This window comes from Podarcis filfolensis (assembly GCF_964270895.1).
Source record: "Podarcis filfolensis genome assembly, chromosome: 11".
Taxonomy (NCBI): domain Eukaryota; kingdom Metazoa; phylum Chordata; class Lepidosauria; order Squamata; family Lacertidae; genus Podarcis; species Podarcis filfolensis.
This window is the reverse complement of record NC_139613.1, coordinates 50,293,261-50,312,660: the sequence shown is the minus strand read 5'-3', so window position 1 is coordinate 50,312,660 and position 19,400 is coordinate 50,293,261. Positions and strand designations below refer to the sequence as shown.

Here is a 19,400-nt window from a genome sequence, read left to right as displayed (position 1 = left end):
TTTTGGGGGTGGGTGCTGGAGGGGCTCAATCCAGCATAGCAGGGGTGACTGTAGTGTACACAAATGAGTGCCATAGAGCCCAATAGTTCCACTTTCTCCCACCCATCTTCCATCAAATATGGAAAAGGATAGCAAGCTCATTGTTTTGTTTACATATATACCGCTTATATAAGGACACGGGTGGCGCTGTGGGTTAAACCACAGAGCCTAGGGCTTGACGATCAGAAGGTCGACAATTTGAATCCCCGTGACGGGGTGAGCTCCCGTTGCTCCGTCCCTGCCCCTGCCAACCTAGCAGTTCGAAAGCACGCAGTATAAGTAGATAAATAGGTACCGCTCCAGCAGGAAGGTAAATGGCGTTTCCATGCGCTGCTCTGGTTTGCCAGAAGCGGCTTGGTCATGCTGGCCACATGACTCGGAAGCTGTACACCGGCTCCCTCGGCCAATAAAGCGAGATGAGCGCCGCAACCCCAGAGTCGTCCGCGATTGGACCTAATGGTCAGGGGTCCCTTTACCTTTATACCGCTTACATGGTAAAATGGCTTCTAAGTGGTTTAAGGCAGCACAAGCGAGCACTGCAAGGAATGGGGTATCTATTCCTCGAAGCACAAGTGGTGGGGAAGAGAGTTTTACTGAGCCTCATGAGAGTCCTCCAGGAGTGGCCACTGTGTCTGTGTCAGGGACTGGGCAGAGGAGAAATGGCGGAGTCCGCCTCCCCATCCTGCCCCTTCAAGGGAGGAGGAAGAAGAAGACAGTATAGATTTACAATAGGGGTTTGAGGAAGGTCACAGCTCAGAGGCAGATGAGGGGAAAAGTTGGGAAATAATGGGAGAGTCGGAACAACACCCGGCTGACACATTGTCATTAGAAAGCATTCCAGACCCTCCATCTCCCAGAACCTGGCAAGCCTTAAAAGTGGGAGAGCAAAGAGCTCAAAGACAGAGGGCATGTAGCAGCACCCGTAGAGATGATGAGAACGACGAATGAGGAAGTGGGAGAGATTTGGGGGATGGGGGGTGGAGATTCACTCAGGACAACACCATTATCCAAGAGGCTGGGGTCTATAGCCTCTCTCTGTAAAGATTCAAATAAAAAAGGAAAGCAAGAAACCTTTCCTTGTCTTTATACTTTCCTGGGCAACCAGCCGGGAGCCGGTGAAAGCATCCTGAGAGTCTGATAGGATGAAACCTATTAGTTCAGACCATCTCTTTTCAATATAAAGTAAGTTGCCAGGATTAGAGATACTGGGGAGCTGGTAACAGGCCAGATTAATGAACCTTATCTCCCTATTTTTTCAGCTCAAAATCTCTCATTATCACATCGGGAGGGGGGCAGTTTGGACCCAATTTAGTGACCAACATTCCTAAGAGAATCTGCTGTTAAAATCCAAGGAAAAGGGGCAGGGCGTAAACCTTTCTCTTCTCGTATTCCTATGCACCCTAGGTATTAAGCAGGAGCATGAGAAGATGACACATACACTGGAAAGAACAGCCAAACCTTCAGAGTAAGAAGTCTTTCACCATACTGAAAACCACATGGCTTTAAAATTAAGAAGTCAGGATATCTAGATGGGAATCTAGTCAAAACAACATCAGTTATGGTCATGGGTAATGTTTCGCCACAATCTTCCAATAACAAGGAAGGTAAGAGAGAATTCTAGCACCACCACTGAAATGATTAAAAGGAGAAGGGAGCATGGAAGACATTGTTCTCCTATGGTAAACTATCAAATCACAGTGCCCAAAATGCCGACGATAAGATGAACACTTTGCCTTGTGAAACCTGAACAGTCCCAAGTGACTTCCTGGAAGACATTCCCAATCCTCTAGGTAAAAACACCAGCAAGTTAAGCAATTCCCACCAGAAAGTCAGGCTATAGGGGAGATAAAGGAAAACGTTTAGGCTCACTGCACTGCTGTCTCTACAATGCTCTGCAGAGACAGGAGAGGAATGTGAAACACCCTCACACTGTGATTAAATGCAGACTAGGAGCTTCACAGCGGGATTTGTATTACAAAATCCCTCCGCTTGAGGTTTGAATCCAAACCTCTTGATTACCACACAGATATAGTATGTTGGCAATATCTCCATTACTGTGTTCACAAGCGGTCAAGATGTTTCGGCCAGAAATCAGACTGCCCCCTCGTGGCCTCTTTGGAAAGCTCAGTATTTAGTCTTTGCTTCAGCTCTGCCAATTATCCCTGTATGACATTTGAATAACCGCGAAAAGAAGCTGCGAAGCATTCTTGAAACAAGCTTAAGGCATCATCCAGCAATGTATTCTGCTCAAACAAGATAGATTCCGTAACCGATACACACGGGAGAATCTAGGGAAGCTTCTGTAAATAATCGGCTGTAACGGTTTCATTACCCTGGAAAAAGCTGCAACTTCTATTGCAAGCAGAGATTGTGTGAAGGCTGTTGCTGTGAAAAAAATCAGGAACTGATCTGGAAAGTTTTAAGGGAAGCACAGGGAAAAGATGGAAGTTAGGATGCTGTTGCAACTGTCCTGCCCAGATGGGTCTGCCTTCAGGTCCAGTTGATGTGGCCAGAGGCAGTCTGAGAATGGCCAGAGGCAAGTCATAGGAATTCTTTTTTAAAATTATGTCAAGGCAATAGCTGAATTCTTTAACGAAAAGCTTCACAGTTCCTATTTCTTGCTACTGGCATTACAGAATATTCAAAGACTAGGATTGCCAGTGGAAATCTGAGCAGCCCCTCAGACCAATGCGGAAGTAGCTCTAGGGTCCTGGGTGTCAATCTTTCGGGGAGAACATACATCTCATCCATTATAAGTACATTTATGCCCAACTAACTCACTTGCTTTTGTCTGGATCAAGTTGTATTGGCATGGTTAAAAAGTTGTGTTTCTGCATCTGTAGGCCGATGAATGGCTCTAGAGAATTAAGAAGCATTTAATTCTGAGTGAGAATTCCTCTTGCTTCTTTCAGGCATTACAATCCAATTGGGCTCTAGTTTATCCTAATTATAATACTTTGTTAAGTATTGTAGCTTCACTTTCACAAGATGCAAAAGTAATCTCTTTTCACTCAAAAAGTACAAAACTGCCCAGCAAAGTACTCTCCCTGAAAAGACTGAGTGTGCAACCATGGGTGTATTTCTGGATGCAGACTAAAAGCTGCTTCTGACTTTTTAGGGGGGCCTGCTCAAACTCATATGGATAATTCCGGTTTTGGAAATATCTTCTAAGCAGCAGCAGCAGCAGCCAAAAAAAGAAGACAGAAATGTGGACTTTCCAGCAGTTACTCTTTCCCTTCAAATCCCTCCTGTGAACTCACGTTTCTCTGATGTCTTTGGCAGAACCTCTTAGCTCTCATTTGCTACTGATGCAATTCTGTACCTAGTTTCCCTGAGTGTAAAGCCCCTCAAACTCTGTGAGCAGACATGTGTATCATGTTTGCGCGTATCTATATAAATATCTATATATCTCGTCTTCCAAAGCAACTACTCTATTCCGGACTTACAAATGGAAAGCGTAATGCCGGTGGTCAACAAAAGAGATTTAAAGACTGACTCAAGGCAAATCTTTAAAAAATGTAGTATAAGCACTGACAACTGGGAAACACTGGCCTGCGAGTGCTACAACTGGCAAACAGCCTTGACCAAAGGTGCCATGGGTCTTGAAGACACTTGGACTCAGGACGAAAGGGAGAAACATGCTAAGAGAAGGCACACTTAGCAAACCCTCACTGTGATCAACTCCTGCCCGGAAACCTATGTCCCCACTGTGGAAGGACATGTGGATCCAGAATTGGCCTCCACAGTCACTTACGGACTCACTGTTAAAACCCATGTTTATGGAAGACAATCTTACTCGCCAAAGAAAAGGAGGAGGAGGATTGAGCTGTAATATGTTTAACTGAACTGAATGGAAACTCCTTTTCTGTTTATGCTCAGTTTCACCTTTCTTTCTGCCCCATGTCAAACTCTAGATTGTGTGCTTCTCAGGAAAGGGACCATGTGCTCTTGTTATTACTCCATGTGTGTGCATGTTAATGACACTATGCAAAAAAAACAAGCTTACATGCCAATTCATCTGAATGAGGAATACGTCAGCATTGGTTCACATCTCCCAATTCCTTTATGTGACATGAACATTCAATTAGCTACCTTTAATCCTCAACTGGAAAAAACAGGTTATACGTACCAAAGGTTCCATAAAATCCCCTTGGGCCACAGGTGCCAACACCGTATTTTGTCAGAGAATTCTGGGCTGCATTCTTTGAATAAGCATAGCAGGAGAAGAGTTGTTAAGTACAGTTAGAAAAGAAATGATTTCTACAGTATTCATAAAATCACAAAATTGACCATGAGGACTGGCGTTACATATGCCTATTGTTCCAGTTGCATTTTGCCACTGGCAACCCACCTTTTGCGACTGGATGGAGATATCCGGGAGCCTCTATTGGGCCGAGGTATCTCCACCCCGGCCTGGCTGCAGCCTGCTGGTCTGCAGGGTGCAGCGGCAGCAAAAGACATGTCTTTTGCTACTGCTCTATCCCACAAAATACCTGATTCGCCCTGCAGAGCAGCAGCAAAAGACTGTCTCTCTCCACCCCCCACCCCCACCATGCTGCTGGGAGAATCAGGTGTTTTATACCTATTTGTATAAAAAATTAACTGCTGATCTTAGAAGGCTAAGTAAGGACATTTGATTAAAAAAAAACAGGTTACATTTTTGTTTTTACTGGATTTTTTTTGGATTATTTTAAATCAAAAGATAAAGTTTAAAACACCCACCTTTCTTAATTGACCTGACTTGAACCCCTCTCCAGAATGTTTTCTCAAAGGCTCTATCTGCACCTACTTCTTACAAAATGCTTTTGCTTGCTGTATTGGGCACTTTAACATAGACAGCAATGCTTGTGTGATAATGTAATGTCCCTTTATAACGTGGCTAGGGATATCAGACTGCCTTCAAAGAGGATCTGCAAACGCACCAGGAAGCATCAGTGCTTTTGTGCTTCCTGTTGTATCATCTCCCCCCACCTTACTGTTTGCAAGGAATCACTTGCATCTCCCCTAGCAGGTTCTCTTCCACAAATATTCCTGTAGAGAAATTGGTGAGTAGGCTGCTTACTGTTGGAAAGGACAGTGTCCTCATTATGGGATTCCCCTCTGTTGCTCTTCCCAGGTAGCTATGACACTTACATAGTGGCATTAAAAAATCCCTCCTAAGCTATTATTTCTCTCATGTTATTAAACCTGCCTGGATTCAATATGTGCCAATATCTGGTTTTTAAAACAGAAAACTTTTAGTGTCTTTAAAAAAGAAATCCCTATATAAATAAAAAAAGGAGCATCTAGACATTCTGTTTTTGCACCTACAATTCCAGCCCCAGGAGCAATGTGGCTTCTAACTTTTGTATCCCAGTTCCTAACACTGATGAGAACCATCTAGTCCAACTCCCTGCAATGCAGGAATCTTTGGCTCAACAAGGGGCACAAACTCATGACCCTGAAATTAAGAATCTCATGTTACTGAGCAGGGGTCGGCAAAGTTTTTGTGGCTTGGGCCAGTTCACGGTCCTGCAGACGCCGCGGTGAGCCGGAGTACACACGTGCACACGCTATTTCCAGCGCTCCTTCCGGCACAGAGGAGGCGCACACAGCTTCCCATTGGTTGCAGGAGCTTCCTGCAGCCAATGGGAAGCCGGCCAGGGTCGCAGAAGGTGGTCCCCGCTCTGCTCCGTGTCCTGTTTAGCAAGGTGCACAGAAGCTGGGCAGGCGGGCGGGCGGCAGGGGTCCATGGGTTGGTTAAACGACCTCCATGGACCGCTTGTGGCCCATGGGCCTTAGGTTGCTGACCCCTGCTACTGAGCTATCCCTTGGGACATTCAATAGCTATTCCTTGGGACATTCAACAATGTTAGTATTGGCACTTTCATGTCCCAGCGAGTACAGATGAATGCAACACAGTTGCCCTACAAACAAGATGCTAGACAAGGGTTTGAAAGCATACTGTATTTATTTACAGGTAGGTAGCCGTCTTGGTCTGCCGTAGTCAAAACAAAATTAAAAAATTCCTTCCAGTAGCACCTTAGAGACCAACTAAGTTTGTTATTGGTATGAGATTTCGTGTATCTGAAGAAGTGTGCATGCACACGAAAGCTCATACCAATAACAAACTTAGTTGGTCTCTAAGGTGCTACTGGAAGGAATATATTTATTTAGATCTCTAAATCCAAGCAGGTCTGTTGCCAGGGGTTCAGCACCTAAAAGGGAGATTTTGCCTAGGATTCTCATGTAGACTTTTCAAGCACAATATGAACAGCAGTATTATAAAACTGTGGCACTGAGTTCAAGATTAAACTGCAGTTACCCCTTTGGGCAACTTTAAACTATGGCTTAAAGTAAACAGCACTAACTGAATCTGGTATGCAAAGTATAGCACAGCGACAGGATGCTCCCTCCCTGCTTAATAAACCGTAGATTATTAAGGCAGGATTGTTACACCTGAGCCAATACCTACAGATGAGCAACAGTGCAGGCACTTACCTTGACCCTTTCATTATCCAAAAGCCCAAGAAAATTAAATGACGCAAAGTTTATGCATTCCTTGCCATTCACGACAATGTTATGAATTGGAGGCCTGAAAAGAAAAGAAAAACAAACTTTTCTTAGCTTACTAATAATCCTAACTTTGTTTCAGGCACTTGGTAAGAGAACAGTGCTTTTAAAAATTCTGCACAACACTGTAAACACAACTAATTTGAAAATACATATTGCAATGGTGGAAGCTGTTCAGTCTTTCTGGTGCAGGGATTCCTTTTTTAGTATTTATATCACATTTCAAACTGCTGCGTTCCTGTTGATGAAACCATGGCTTTGAAGGTAAGGTAAAGGACTCCTGGATGGTTAAGTCCAGTCAAAGGCAACTATGTGGCACTCATCTCGCACAGAATTTGGCATTTTCAGACACTAACTACTTTCAAGAACCCGTATCTGAAACTTTGGAACATGCAGTGGGGAAGAAAATTTAAGAGGGATCTTGGGAAACATAGAACTACCTTATGACAATCAGAAATTAAGACTGCCCTAGTTAAAGATCACTTTGCTTTCAACAGAGTTAAAATAAAGAGGTTTCTTCCCTTTCCTCAATGATCAAATATCTATTTACTTTTTACATTTTATTACTGAACTACTATTGCAGGACATGCAAGGTAGAAAACAAATCTTTATGTCTACTAGTTTTAGGATAACTTACTTTGGGGTCAACATTAACATTCAGAATATTATAGGCTTTGCTTCTTAACCGGGGTGTATGGGAGGTGGGTGGCGCTGTGGGTTAAACCACAGAGCCTAGGACTTGCCGATCAGAAGGTCGGTGGTTTGAATCCCCGCAACAGGGTGAGCTCCTGTCGCTCAGTCCCTTTTCCTGCCAACCTAGCAGTTCGAAAGCACGTCAAAGTGCAAGTAGATAAATAGGTACCACTCCGGCGGGAAGGTAAACAGCCTTTCCATGTGCTGCTCTGGTTCACCAGAACCCTTAGTGAGTTAGGAACTTCACCTGCATGTGAAAACAGGCTCCAGCAAACTGAGTGGACGAGGCCAATAAACAGTGGGTTCAATGGTCAAGAAGGCGGTTTCTGGAAGGAAAACTCTGATCCTAAACCTCTGCTGCCTTGCAGGATATCTTTGGGAGAAGAAAAGGCGAAGGAGTAAACCTGACACAAATCCAGAGTGGAGTCCCTAAGATGGTTGGATGGCACCTTGTCTGCCTCCTTCCGGCAACTCCTACAGCCAAGCTGGTGCCAAACGTATTGCTTTCCTTTCCTTTGGACCACATCAGCGAGGCCGAGAGGGGGGGTCTTGTCGTCTGGGCAGCCCAGGGCCCCCATACACACTGCCCAGGCTTGCAACCCAGAGAGATCACTTTGGTACTGCTAATACAGTGGTTTGTTTTCACTCTCAGAGGCGCATAGAAGGCAGCAACCATTTCTTAACCACTGAAATCTCCCCAGCTTAAAAAGTTTAGATTTGATGACAAGCTTTCACAATAAAATTTCTAAAAAGTCAACGGCCAACTCTCTAATATCAATTAAGCAGCTGAATGCTAAGTGAACCAGATACCAAGCATCCTCATGAGGTGTTTTTCTTTTTACAAAATTTTGTTGCGAGCTAAAAGTTCAATCCATTCTGTAACCTGGTTCTCAAAGTTTGCAAGAGAACAAATCACGATTTCCCCTGAAAGTAATCAAATCTGCAATATTAAGCATACTAACTATGAAGGAAGCACCTTTGAAGTCTGGAGGACTGGCTTTCAAGCAAGCATGCAAGGGATTGGGCTGTTTAGTCAAACATGAAATTGATTTATTCTAGGATTACCCCGAAACAACATTGTAGTTGAGAGCTGGATGGTCTTTGGATACAGGAGGAACAAGTGGTTCTGGTTGCCATTCTTCAATCAATTCTTCCTTTTCCTAAAACAGAAAGAAGCCAAAATATTGGTTGTTAATAATTTTATTGAGAAAATCAGGAAGAGATTTTTGATCTAAGCAGATGGATTTTACATGCATATCTGGTAAGTTAAATGGATACAAAAATGTAATTCATTCATATTAATATGCTTCCCATTTTCTAATCCACATATGTATTTCATGTTCTATGCATGCCAGTTGGCACTGTAACTATTGCCACATATTTGTTTGCGCTGGGAAAACATTTGATTATGCTGACATGTTTTTCCAAGAACAATATAGACATTAAAAGGATCATTATGAAATTAATAGACTTCTCTGTACAGATGCACCAAGCAAGTCCACCCACCTGAATATTGGTTTTATTATCATCTTTATTTCTTCATTGTCCAGTATACCTGAAGCAGCTGGTGTACAGTCATGTGGCCCCCATGACTAAGACTCTTCTGGCGAACCAGAGCGGTGCACCGAAACGCCGTTTACCTTCCCGTTGGAGCGGTACCTATTTATCTATTTGCACTTCGTGCTTTCAAACTGCTAGGTTGGCAGGAGCAGGGACCAAGCAACAGGAGCTCACCCCATCGCGGGGATTTGAACTGCTGACCTTCTGATCGGCAAGTCCTAGGCTCTGTGGTTTAACCCACAGCGCCACCCGCGTCCCGATCTAGAGGTTAGCCACTCTTTAAAAGCCATAATAGACTGGCCCTCCAAGACTGCCTCATTCCCTATGAGACCCTGTCCACGAGTCAGGCTCTGCTCCAAATATATTTGCTTTACTAACTAATAATCCGCTGAATATAGTGAGCTGTATATAGTGAAACTACTGCTTTCTATAGAGCTGTATATAGTGAAACTACTGCTTTCTATAGAGGTTATGATCTGCTTCAGAAGGCTGATACCTTTTGGTGTTGCTAGCTGCTTTGACCCTTGGAAAGGTGAACTAAGCATATTTTAAAATAAAAAGAAGAAGAAGACGAAGAGTTTGGATTTGATATCCCGCTTTATCACTACCCGAAGGAGTCTCAAAGTGGCTAACATGCTCCTTTCCCTTCCTCTCCCACAACAAACACTCTGTGAGGTGAGTGGGGCTGAGAGACTTCAGAGAAGTGTGACTAGCCCAAGGTCACCCAGCAGTTGCATGTGGAGGAGCGGAGATGCGAACCCGGTTCCCCAGATTGCAAGACTACCGCTCTTAACCACTACACCTCACTGGCTCTCGTTATGAGTGACAGCTGTGAAGAAACTAGTCGTCTGGATCAGTAGAGAAGAAGTAGAGCATTTTTCAGCCATATTGCCATCATATCTGTTCTCCTGTGGAAAACTGCTGTACGACACACAGGGTTATTAAACTGGGCAATCACCTTTCAGAATAACTTTGGAATCAGGTGGGGAACTGGATCCAGCCAGCCTTGTCATTATATTCCCTTCTGTTCTGCAACCCAACATGGCTCAGCCATGACTGTCACCTTGCATCACAATGACATAATGGCTTGAAATCAACCTGCTTACTCCTAAAGCTGATCAGTTGATTGTTAGGTTTCGGGAAGTAATGTGCACTGGGCTTCACAAGTGCCACCAATCAACGGACTTTTAGATCTCCCAAAGCCCTGGGTACAGAAGTGCTGCCAACCAGCTGATCAATAGAACTTGCCAAGGTAAGCACATAGCACCACTTTCAAAGAGTAATTGTCACAGGAACACTTTTTTTTTTGCTACGCAGAAACCAACATCACTTTTTAAAACAGCATCCCTAAATACCACAACTTATTAAACAGGCTTGGAGCCAGAGAAAAACATGGGCTGTGGGTGTCCTAAACAGCACCCCACACAGTGTGTGTCAGCCACAACCTCCCTGCTTATGCAATCATACTTCTCTAGAGCCAAGTCATTAGTAATACGAATTAACTTAACACAGCCCATAATCGAGCAGGGGTTGTGTGTGTGTGTGTGACACTTGTATATACACTTGTATATACAACTATGATTAGACTCAGCCCCTCTTCTCTCCCCCCCCCCCCCATTCTCTCTTCCTACCACTTCTCCCCCAATCTTATTCACGTCAAATATAACTGATATGTAAAAGGGACTTTATGATCTGAAAATAGAGGTGATGTATGTACTTTTGTAACCCAAGAAAATCTTTCATAAAAACATGTTGTTGTTCTTTTAAAAAAACGATGATTAGACTGAAGTGCTTATTTCAAGCATTACAGCTATTAATCATATTGACTTTTAGTTTTTTGTCAGAGCATATTGAGACTATTTTGGAACATCAAACCTTAGGTGTGAGGTCAGATCGCTCCTGAAGCTTGTACGTCTTGGAGAAAAGAAGTCTGATTATCCATAGGATTAGAATACCTTCCAAAATAAGATGGTAAGTTGGAGCCTGGAAAGTAAACAAAAATACCAGCTGCACATTAATCATTGCTCTAAGTCTGCCATCTCTTTAAAAGTGTACAAGTTAAATTCACCACTTTTTGCTGTTTTAACCAAACTTGTAACCTGACTGAAATGTTTAGGAAGCCCAGCACTGCCCAATCGGAAGGTTTCAAAAGAGAAAATGGACAAAGGCTGGATTTATTCTCTTGGATCCAATAACACAGCCTTGTAAACAAGCCTGCAAAGGTTAGGAAGTCCCCTCCTCTGCACTGAACATGGAAATTCAGGGCACTAGGCAAAAGAGAATACCTTCTCCAAAGAAGGTTGCTGTTGGAGACAGTGGTCCATTCTTTCTCCACTCGTTGATGGTATGGAACTGCTGGCTACCAAACAAGTTCTTACATTTCCTAATAGGCAACTTTATGCAACTGGTATAGCTCATAACAAGTGTTCTATATGCTTAGCTATGTCTCTATACACAGAGTATCTTTCTTACTTAAGATCTCTACTCTCCCATTAGAGCTGTGTTATCGGGACATGTTGTAGACACACAGGGTCTTCAAAGAGTTCAACAGTCTCCACAAAACTCTGGGAAGATTGCTTCAACAAGCATCAGGTCAATGGGTTTGAACAGTGTAGGTACACACCACTCCCTTAGAAGCATAGGCCAAAAGGTTTATCTGTTCCCTCAAAGTGCCACATCCATGCCGTTTCCACCCCCTAGCATTACTTAGAACTATAAATCATGTGGTTAGATTACTGAACTTACCACTCACCTACAGAAGTAGAACTATGCCAGGCCAACCAAACTGCTCTGCCAATCCAAATTAAAAGATGTAGTCTCTGAATACAGACAGCGCTAGAAATATGGTACAGTCATACCTCGGGTTACAGACGCTTTGGGTTATGCGTTTTCAGGTTACGGACGCGCCAAAACCCAGAAGTACCAGAACAGGTTACTTCCGGGTTTTGGTGCTTGCGCATGCGAATAAGCACTAAATTGCGACCCGCTCGTGCACAGACGCGGCACTGCAGGTTGCAAACGTGCCTCCCGCACAGATCATGTTCGCAACTCGAGCATCCACTGTTTTATGGGTAAGCCAACCAATGGCAATGGGATTTTGTACTAGGTATTAAGACTACCCAATGCAGCACTGTCTGTTCTGACTGAAAGCCAGAAGGCTTGGGAGATGGGGTACGAGCTCTGTCACCAACTCATGCTATAAACAAACAGAAGCCTATTCATTTAAAACATAATGTCCTTCATCAAAACTGATTTCAGAGTGGCTTATTAGGTTAAAAAATACAAATAATAAAAAAGTAAGCCAGGAAATAAAAATTAAGAATACTTAAATGTATGTAAACTACTTTAAGACACCTGAATAAGAAGGTGTTTGTTTGCCTAAAGCAAAAAAAGTCCATGTTGGAGAACTGGGAATTAATTCAGCAGAGCGTTCTAGACAGACACCCACTGAATGATAACCAAGATTATGCACATTTACCCCACATTTATAAGCAAAACTTAGAAATAAAACCTATACGTTTGCTCAGAATTCAATGGTGCTCATGCCTAAATAACCCTTATAATTGCAATATTTAATGACACCTTCTGATATCTTGATGGGAGCTATGGGGTGGGAACCCAAAGCCATCTAAATCCAGTTTGCCCTACAACAGGAAAGAGTAATAAGAATAAGAATAAGAATAATGTGGCACACACACACACCATTTGAATAGGAACTCCCCTGAACTATGGGGACCCAGCTCCCTGAATAATAATAATAATAATAATAATAATATTGCACACACACCATTTGAATGGGAATTCCCCTGAATTTTGGGGGCCCAGCTCCCTCAATAATGATAATAATAATAATAATAATAACAACAACGTGGCATAGACACACACCATTTGAATGGGAATTCCCCTCAACTTTGGAGGCCCGGCCCCCTCAAATTTTTATTTTTATTTTCTTGTGAGGGGGGCTGCGAAGGGAACTCTGCCCCTTGTTGTTGCTGTTAGCTCCTATACGTCTTCCTCATGGCCAGGCGCGGCGACCCCTTCGCCCCCCCCGCCCACGGGCCCCTCCCCCGGGCAGCCACCCTCCTCCCGGCATCCCACCCCGGCCTCAGCCTCCCTCTTCGGTCGTGGGGGCGGACGAGGAAGGGACCCCCGGCGGCCCCTGCTCCTTCCCCGACCCCTCGGGAAGCCTCCAGCCTCTCCTCGCCCCGTTCCGCGGAGCCCTGCGGCGACCCACCCGGCCACCCACCTCGAGGGGCCCGCTCACCTCATAGAAGGCCTGGACCATCTCCACCAGCACCCACTGCTGCCCCGCGCCCTCCGCCGCCATCGCCGAGAGATGCTTCCGGGTCCCGGCGCGCGCCGCGACGTCACGCCGCGTGCGGGGGCGGGGCTGGGAGCCCGCGGTGGACACGCCCGTCGCCCCGCCCCCTTTTAACCCCTTCCACTCCCCGGAGGAGACTGCCTGGTAGAGACGAGGAGGGGAAAGCGCAGGTGGAGGCGGCGGGTCTTCTCCCTCGCTGACACCCCCCCGGGGGGTGGGTGGGTGGGAATCCAGTTTATGGCCCTGTGGCCAATCCTGTGCGTGTTTACGAATAGACCACCGAGGGTGGAGGACACCAACTTACTAAATAAAGTATTGGAAGGGTTGCAAAGATGCCCCATCCCATAGGATCGGTCGCAAGATGTAGAATATTGTAAGCGTTGCAAGGATGCCCCACCCCACCCTATAGGATCGAAGGGCTGCAAGGATGCCCCACCCTATAGGATCGAAGGGCTGCAAGGATGCCCAACCCTATAGGATCGAAGGGTTGCAAAGATGCCCCACCCCATAGGATCGGTCGCAAGATGCAGAACATTGGAAGGGCTGCAAGGATGCCCCACTCTATAGGATCTAAGGGTTGCAAAGATGCCCCACCCCATAGGATTGGTCACAAGATGCAGAATATTGGAAGGGCTGCAAGGATGCCCCACTCTATAGGATCTAAGGGTTGCAAGTATGCCCCACCCCATAGGATCGGTCGCAAGATGCAGCAGTGCACGCACACCATTGGAATGGCAATGCCATTTCTTAATTTACAAAAATAGGTGCATTATCTCTCTTTTTCAAGTTGTGCTTTCTACAGATCAGTTTCAATTGTTGTGAGACATGTGTGTTGCATTAGATTCAGCAGGGCTTACTCTCAGGTAAGTGCAGTTAGGGCTGCAGCCTTTGTGACCCAAGTTTTGGGTCCTTTTTAGGTTCAGGATGTCACTGATTTAAACTCACCCCCCACGCCACCCCTCACAATATTTGAAAATGTACACTTTGTACTTTGTACACAAATTGGCCGGGAAATTCATTCTCTGTGTCTTTTATCAATTTATTTAAAGAGCAACAAACTGGTGATTGCTTTAACTTTTGGATATGTGGTGATTTGAATCATGAGGATGAATTAGAAGATCTGCCGAGTCTTGAATGAGTCTTGCTTTGGAATTAGATTTTCCTCTGCCTTTTCATTTTATTTTGTTCCAAGAGCTTGTTTGAGATAATGTGTAAGCATGGTCAGCTCCCTAAAAATAGGTCAGCAACTCTGGGGTCCCCCCCCTTTAAAAAGGTGGACAACTCTGGGGGGGCACCGGAGGGATCTTTGAACCACGGCGCCGGATATGCTTAAGACGGCCTTCCGTCTGCTCTCCAGTAGTTCTCTTAAACCTCCGTCGCAAAGCTATCGCTGCCCCCTTATTATTTTAAGAGGCTGATTCCAACTCGTGTTCTCACATTTTTTCAATGGGCTCTGGATGGTGCTGTCCTATTGGTTCAAAACGCAGCCGGCGTTAAGGCCAGTGGTGTAGGACACAAAGCTTGCTGTGAAAGAACGAGAACAAGAGCATCATAATTCACAAGAATTACTTGCGAGTTGCAGTTCAGCACCATCTGGAGGGTCAAAGGTTCCCCACATGGCCTCACCTGATTCTAAATGGTCTCTGTTTACTCTTTTATACAGCAACATGAATTCACAGCACGTCGTGTAGAAACATAAAGGGGTTCATGAGTCTTTGCCACATGAAGCTTCCAGATCATTTAGCAGTATGTTTTGGATTGAGCCAGGGGAGGTTGCAGGATCGCCTAAATCAGGGTTTCCCAAACTTGAGTCTACAGCTGTTTTTGGACTACAGCTCCTATCATCGCTAGCTAGCAAGACCAGTGGTCAGGAAAGATGGGAACTGTAGCCCCAAAACAGCTGGAGACCCAAGCTTTGGGAAACCCTGGCCTAAATTGTGGACCAGATGTGACATCAGATACTTCTTCCAAAACGACATCAGAGTATATAGGTATAAGCTGTCCCTCTCCAGCTGCAATCCCAACAATCTCTTCCAACCACTGGCATGGCTATGAGTTATGGTCCCAATGACAGTCCTCTCCCCTCTGGATTTGATGCAGTTTCTAAGTACACATTTAGCATCATGCTCTAGTTTGGACCCTGAGTTATTAATATTTATTATTATTATTATTTATTGAATTTATATACCACCCTATACCCGGAGGTCTCAGGGCGGTTCACAAAACAAGATCAACATATAAAACCACAGTATATATAATCAAAATAAAAGCAGGTTACCTCTATTATTATTACAGTGGTACCTCGGGTTACGGATGCTTCAGGTTACATACTCCGCTAACCCAGAAATAGTACCTCGGGTTAAGAACTTTGCTTCAGGATGAGAAAGGAAATTGTGCGGCGGCAGTGGGAGGCCCCATTAGCTAAATTGGTGCTTCAGGTTAAGAACAGTTTCAGGTTAAGAACAGGCCTCCAGAACGAATTAAGTTCTTAACCCAAGGTACCACTGTATTATTATTATTATTATTATTATTATTATTATTATTATTACTACTACTATTATTATTCCTATTATTACTATGCCACCCATCTGCCATTATTATTATTATTATTATTATTATTTTATTATTATTATTATTATTATTATTATTATTATTATTATTATTATTATTATTTTGCCACCCACTCTGGGCAGCTTCCAACGAGGTAAAACACAATTCAAGCAGACAAAATCTACACATGGATATGTGGGAGTCACATGCCTACGATAAGGGAAGAAAGGAGGAGAACCAGCTTCAGTTCTGCACTTCTTGTTCTTCCTGCTACAATCTAGAGAAGAAGGTATTTTGCTCATCTCATTGACACTTCCTTTATTGGCTCACATGGTGGGCTTAGCCCAGAACTGCGGCCTGAGGAATCAGTGAGTCAACACCTAACCAAAGTGATTCAATATTCTCTCCTCCTATTTCTCTTCTGGAAAATGGCGAGAAACAAATATTACAAAACGCTCAAGTTGCAATTGTTTGTATGGTCACGTTTGCAATCCTAATCCCGTTTACCTGCAACTGGGAGTAAATGTCACAGAATTCAATATGACTTAATTAATGGCTGTGGTAGCAGAGCAACATATAAATGCAGAGTTACTTATGCTTTGAGGGCAAGTGAGAAATTGTATGAATTAATTCTGAGTAGATATGGTTAGGGCTGACTAAGAAATGACTGTGTTAGCATTTTAATTAGGAATAATTTAAAGCAAAGCAAAACAACTTGTTTATTAAGATGACTTTGGGCACACCCAGAAGGGATTGCTGATTTTGCCTGGTCCCCTAGAACACCTTGAAGAGAGGCACATCCTTAAATTGGGGAAAAGGACGATGGGCAGTGGAAGCATAATAATGCAAATCTACAGCTGCTGCACCACCTGTGTTTTGGAAGAGTGGCCTGTCCCACTCCTTCCGTTCACCTGTGCAGTATTTCCTAAGAGAAGGGGAAAAGTGGAACCAATGCTACCATCCTGGTTGTGATAAATTATGCGTGTAACCACTCTGTACGCAACACTTTATGAAACATTATTTGCCACAACACCAGATGGGAAGCAAATTGTATGGTAGGGAGGGTGAAGTAATAATGCTTTTCAGCTGGTGGCCATGGGCAAAGCAAGTAGAAAAACAGGACTTCAGTTTTGTACTTTCAGCTACACCCTTCTTTAGCATGTCCTGGATTGCATTTTCGGTAAACACCAACCAGAATAAATAATGCATGCTCCAGTTTACATAATCCTACGGGTCTTGGGGTGTGAGTGTGTCGTCGTCTCCCAGTTTTATTATTTTGTTATAACTTGCAAAGAGCAGCGTGAAAAAGGAGTAGCAGTGAAACAATAGCAGAGAAAGGTTTTGAGAATACAGAAAAGTAGTTCACTGAAAAGGGGAAGAAGGGGGTGTAACAGATTTAGGGAAACCAGGGAATAATAATGATGATGATGATGTTTTATTTATATCCCGCCCTCCCCAGCCAAGACCGGGCTCAGGGCGGCTAACACCAGGTACAGTGGTACCTCAGGTTAAGTACTTAATTCGTTCCGGAGGTCCATTCTTAACCTGAAACTGTTCTTAACCTGAAGCACCACTTTAGCTAATGGGGCCTCCTGCTGCCACTGCACCGCCGGAGCACAATTTCTGTTCTCATCCTGAAGCAAAGTTCTTAACCCAAGGTAATATTTCTGGGTTAGCGGAGTCTGTAACCTGAAGCGTATGTATCCTGAAGCATCTGTAACCTGAAGCATATGTAACCCGAGGTACCACTGTATAAAACAATTGATTAAAATACAACTTAAAAACAAGATTAGAATAGAACATTAAAATGCATCTTCATTTCAGTAGAAACTCAAATCAAAAACTTTTAGGGGATGAAAACCTCAAATCCAACTATCCAGACTGGTCCTACGTGGCCCAGAAAAGAGCCAGGTAAGTCCCCAAAAAGGAGATCAGAGGAGGAAATTCGGAGAGAGCGTTCCACTCTGACCATTGCAGAGTTGGCATAAAGAAGGAAATCAGAGGAGCTTCATCACCATGTGACCTCGAAATTCTGGATATCCCCCAAAAAAACTGATGCCAAAGTTTTGTGCTGCGAACCCCCCTTTTTGTGCTGCCCCCTGCCACCAGGTAATTGGCCCAGCAAATCGGGGTCACAGGTTAATTCCCCCAAATCTAACCTTGTCCGATGGACTCCAAACAGTTTTGTGTCACAAACCCCACGTTGATGAAGCTGATCAAAGGAGTTGGCCAAAAAGAGAAAGCTTGAGGATGGGGATAGATAGAAAGATAATGAGCACTAGGATTGAAATCCCACAAGACTAATCTCTGGAGAAGGAGAGAAAAGGGAAAACCAAACAAGCAGTGAGTGGGGAAATATGAATGAGCTAAAAAGGGTCTGACAGTCACCTGTCAAGCAGAAGGGAATGATAGAAGAGCATGAAAAGAGGAGACAAAGGATGAAAATGGCACCTTTTATTTATTTGCTCAATTTATATTTCTCATTTCCTCCAAGGAGCTCAAGGCAGTATACATTCCCCCTTGTTATTTATCTTCACAACAACCCTGTGGTTAGCCTGAGAGATGGTGACAGGCCCATGAAGACCCAATGAGCTTCATGGCTGACGGAGGACTTTGAGCCCTGGTCCCCCAGGGGGTCCTAGTCCAACCCCCTAACCACTACACCACACTACCTTTCCAGTTGGGGTGAGATGGGGAGAAAAGCTCCTCCCCCCCTTCAGAACGGAGACTATGGGGGGGGGGGAGGAAAGACAATGCATATACTATGATCTCCTCAGTGGAAGAGGTTCTGCCTTGAAGGAGGGATGAGAGTGTGGTTCGAATACCCTCCAGGTTCAATTTCAGGTCTTTTCTTCTTTTCTTCCAGTTTTGTGCTTGCATACGAAACCAGAAGTGCAGGAGTCTTGAACCCCATCGTTCAACCCGGACACTGAGGGCTAGTGCCGAGGGCCTTATGGCGGTTCCCTCACTGCGAGAAGCCAAGTTACAGGGAACCAGGCAGAGGGCCTTCTCGGTAGTTGCACCCACCCTGTGGAACGCCCTCCCAGCACATGTCAAGGCAATAAACAACTATAGGACTTTTAGAAGACATCTGAAGGTAGCCCTGTTTAGGGAAGTTTTTAATGACTGGTGTTTTAATGAATTTTTAATCTTTTATTGGAAGCTGCCCAAAGTGGCTGGGGAAACCCAGCCAGATGGGCAGGGGCATAAATAATAAATTATTATAATTATAATTATTATTACTGAGCCCTAGGCTGAAATTAAAAGAATCTGGATATTAAGTCAAGGCTATATTTCTTCAGCCTAGCAATAAGGCATGAACCAGACTATCCTGAATCTTTCACTACAAACATTTTTTGGTATTCATATTTTATTGAAAAGGTTTCCGTTATAAAGAAATAAAGCGATACAAAGAAAATAAAAGCAAAAATACAAACATAAGGATAACCCACAAGCATGGTATAAAGAAGCTGTAAGGTTGTTCTTTTCCTGGAGCGAACTCTGATGTTCAGTGCCACCAATTTTACAGAATAAAAGGTCCTAGGAGTTAACAGTACAGTATATATTTCTACAGTACTGGAATGCCAGCGCACAGTCTCGGGTTTTTCCCATGGTGCCAAAATACTCTGTGATTTTCAATGCTGTATAGTTGTTTAAAATCTGAGGTCCGCAGAGCTGATGCTGA

General features: G+C 44.1%; 1 protein-coding gene across 1 annotated transcript in view; it reads right to left on the bottom strand.

Annotated features, from left to right (window-relative positions):
- The window catches only part of SPTLC1 (serine palmitoyltransferase long chain base subunit 1), a 35,298-nt gene extending 22,059 nt beyond the window's left edge, over positions 1-13,239 (bottom strand). The window contains exons 1-5 of the mRNA XM_083576966.1: positions 13,109-13,239; positions 10,720-10,827; positions 8,350-8,444; positions 6,520-6,613; positions 4,169-4,241 (exon numbers count right to left, since the gene is read on the bottom strand). Coding sequence (XP_083433092.1) covers positions 4,169-4,241; positions 6,520-6,613; positions 8,350-8,444; positions 10,720-10,827; positions 13,109-13,171 — 433 coding nt within the window. The 5' untranslated portion in view covers positions 13,172-13,239. The remainder of the gene's footprint in view (positions 1-4,168; positions 4,242-6,519; positions 6,614-8,349; positions 8,445-10,719; positions 10,828-13,108) is intronic.
- Between the last annotated feature and the right edge of the window lie 6,161 nt (positions 13,240-19,400).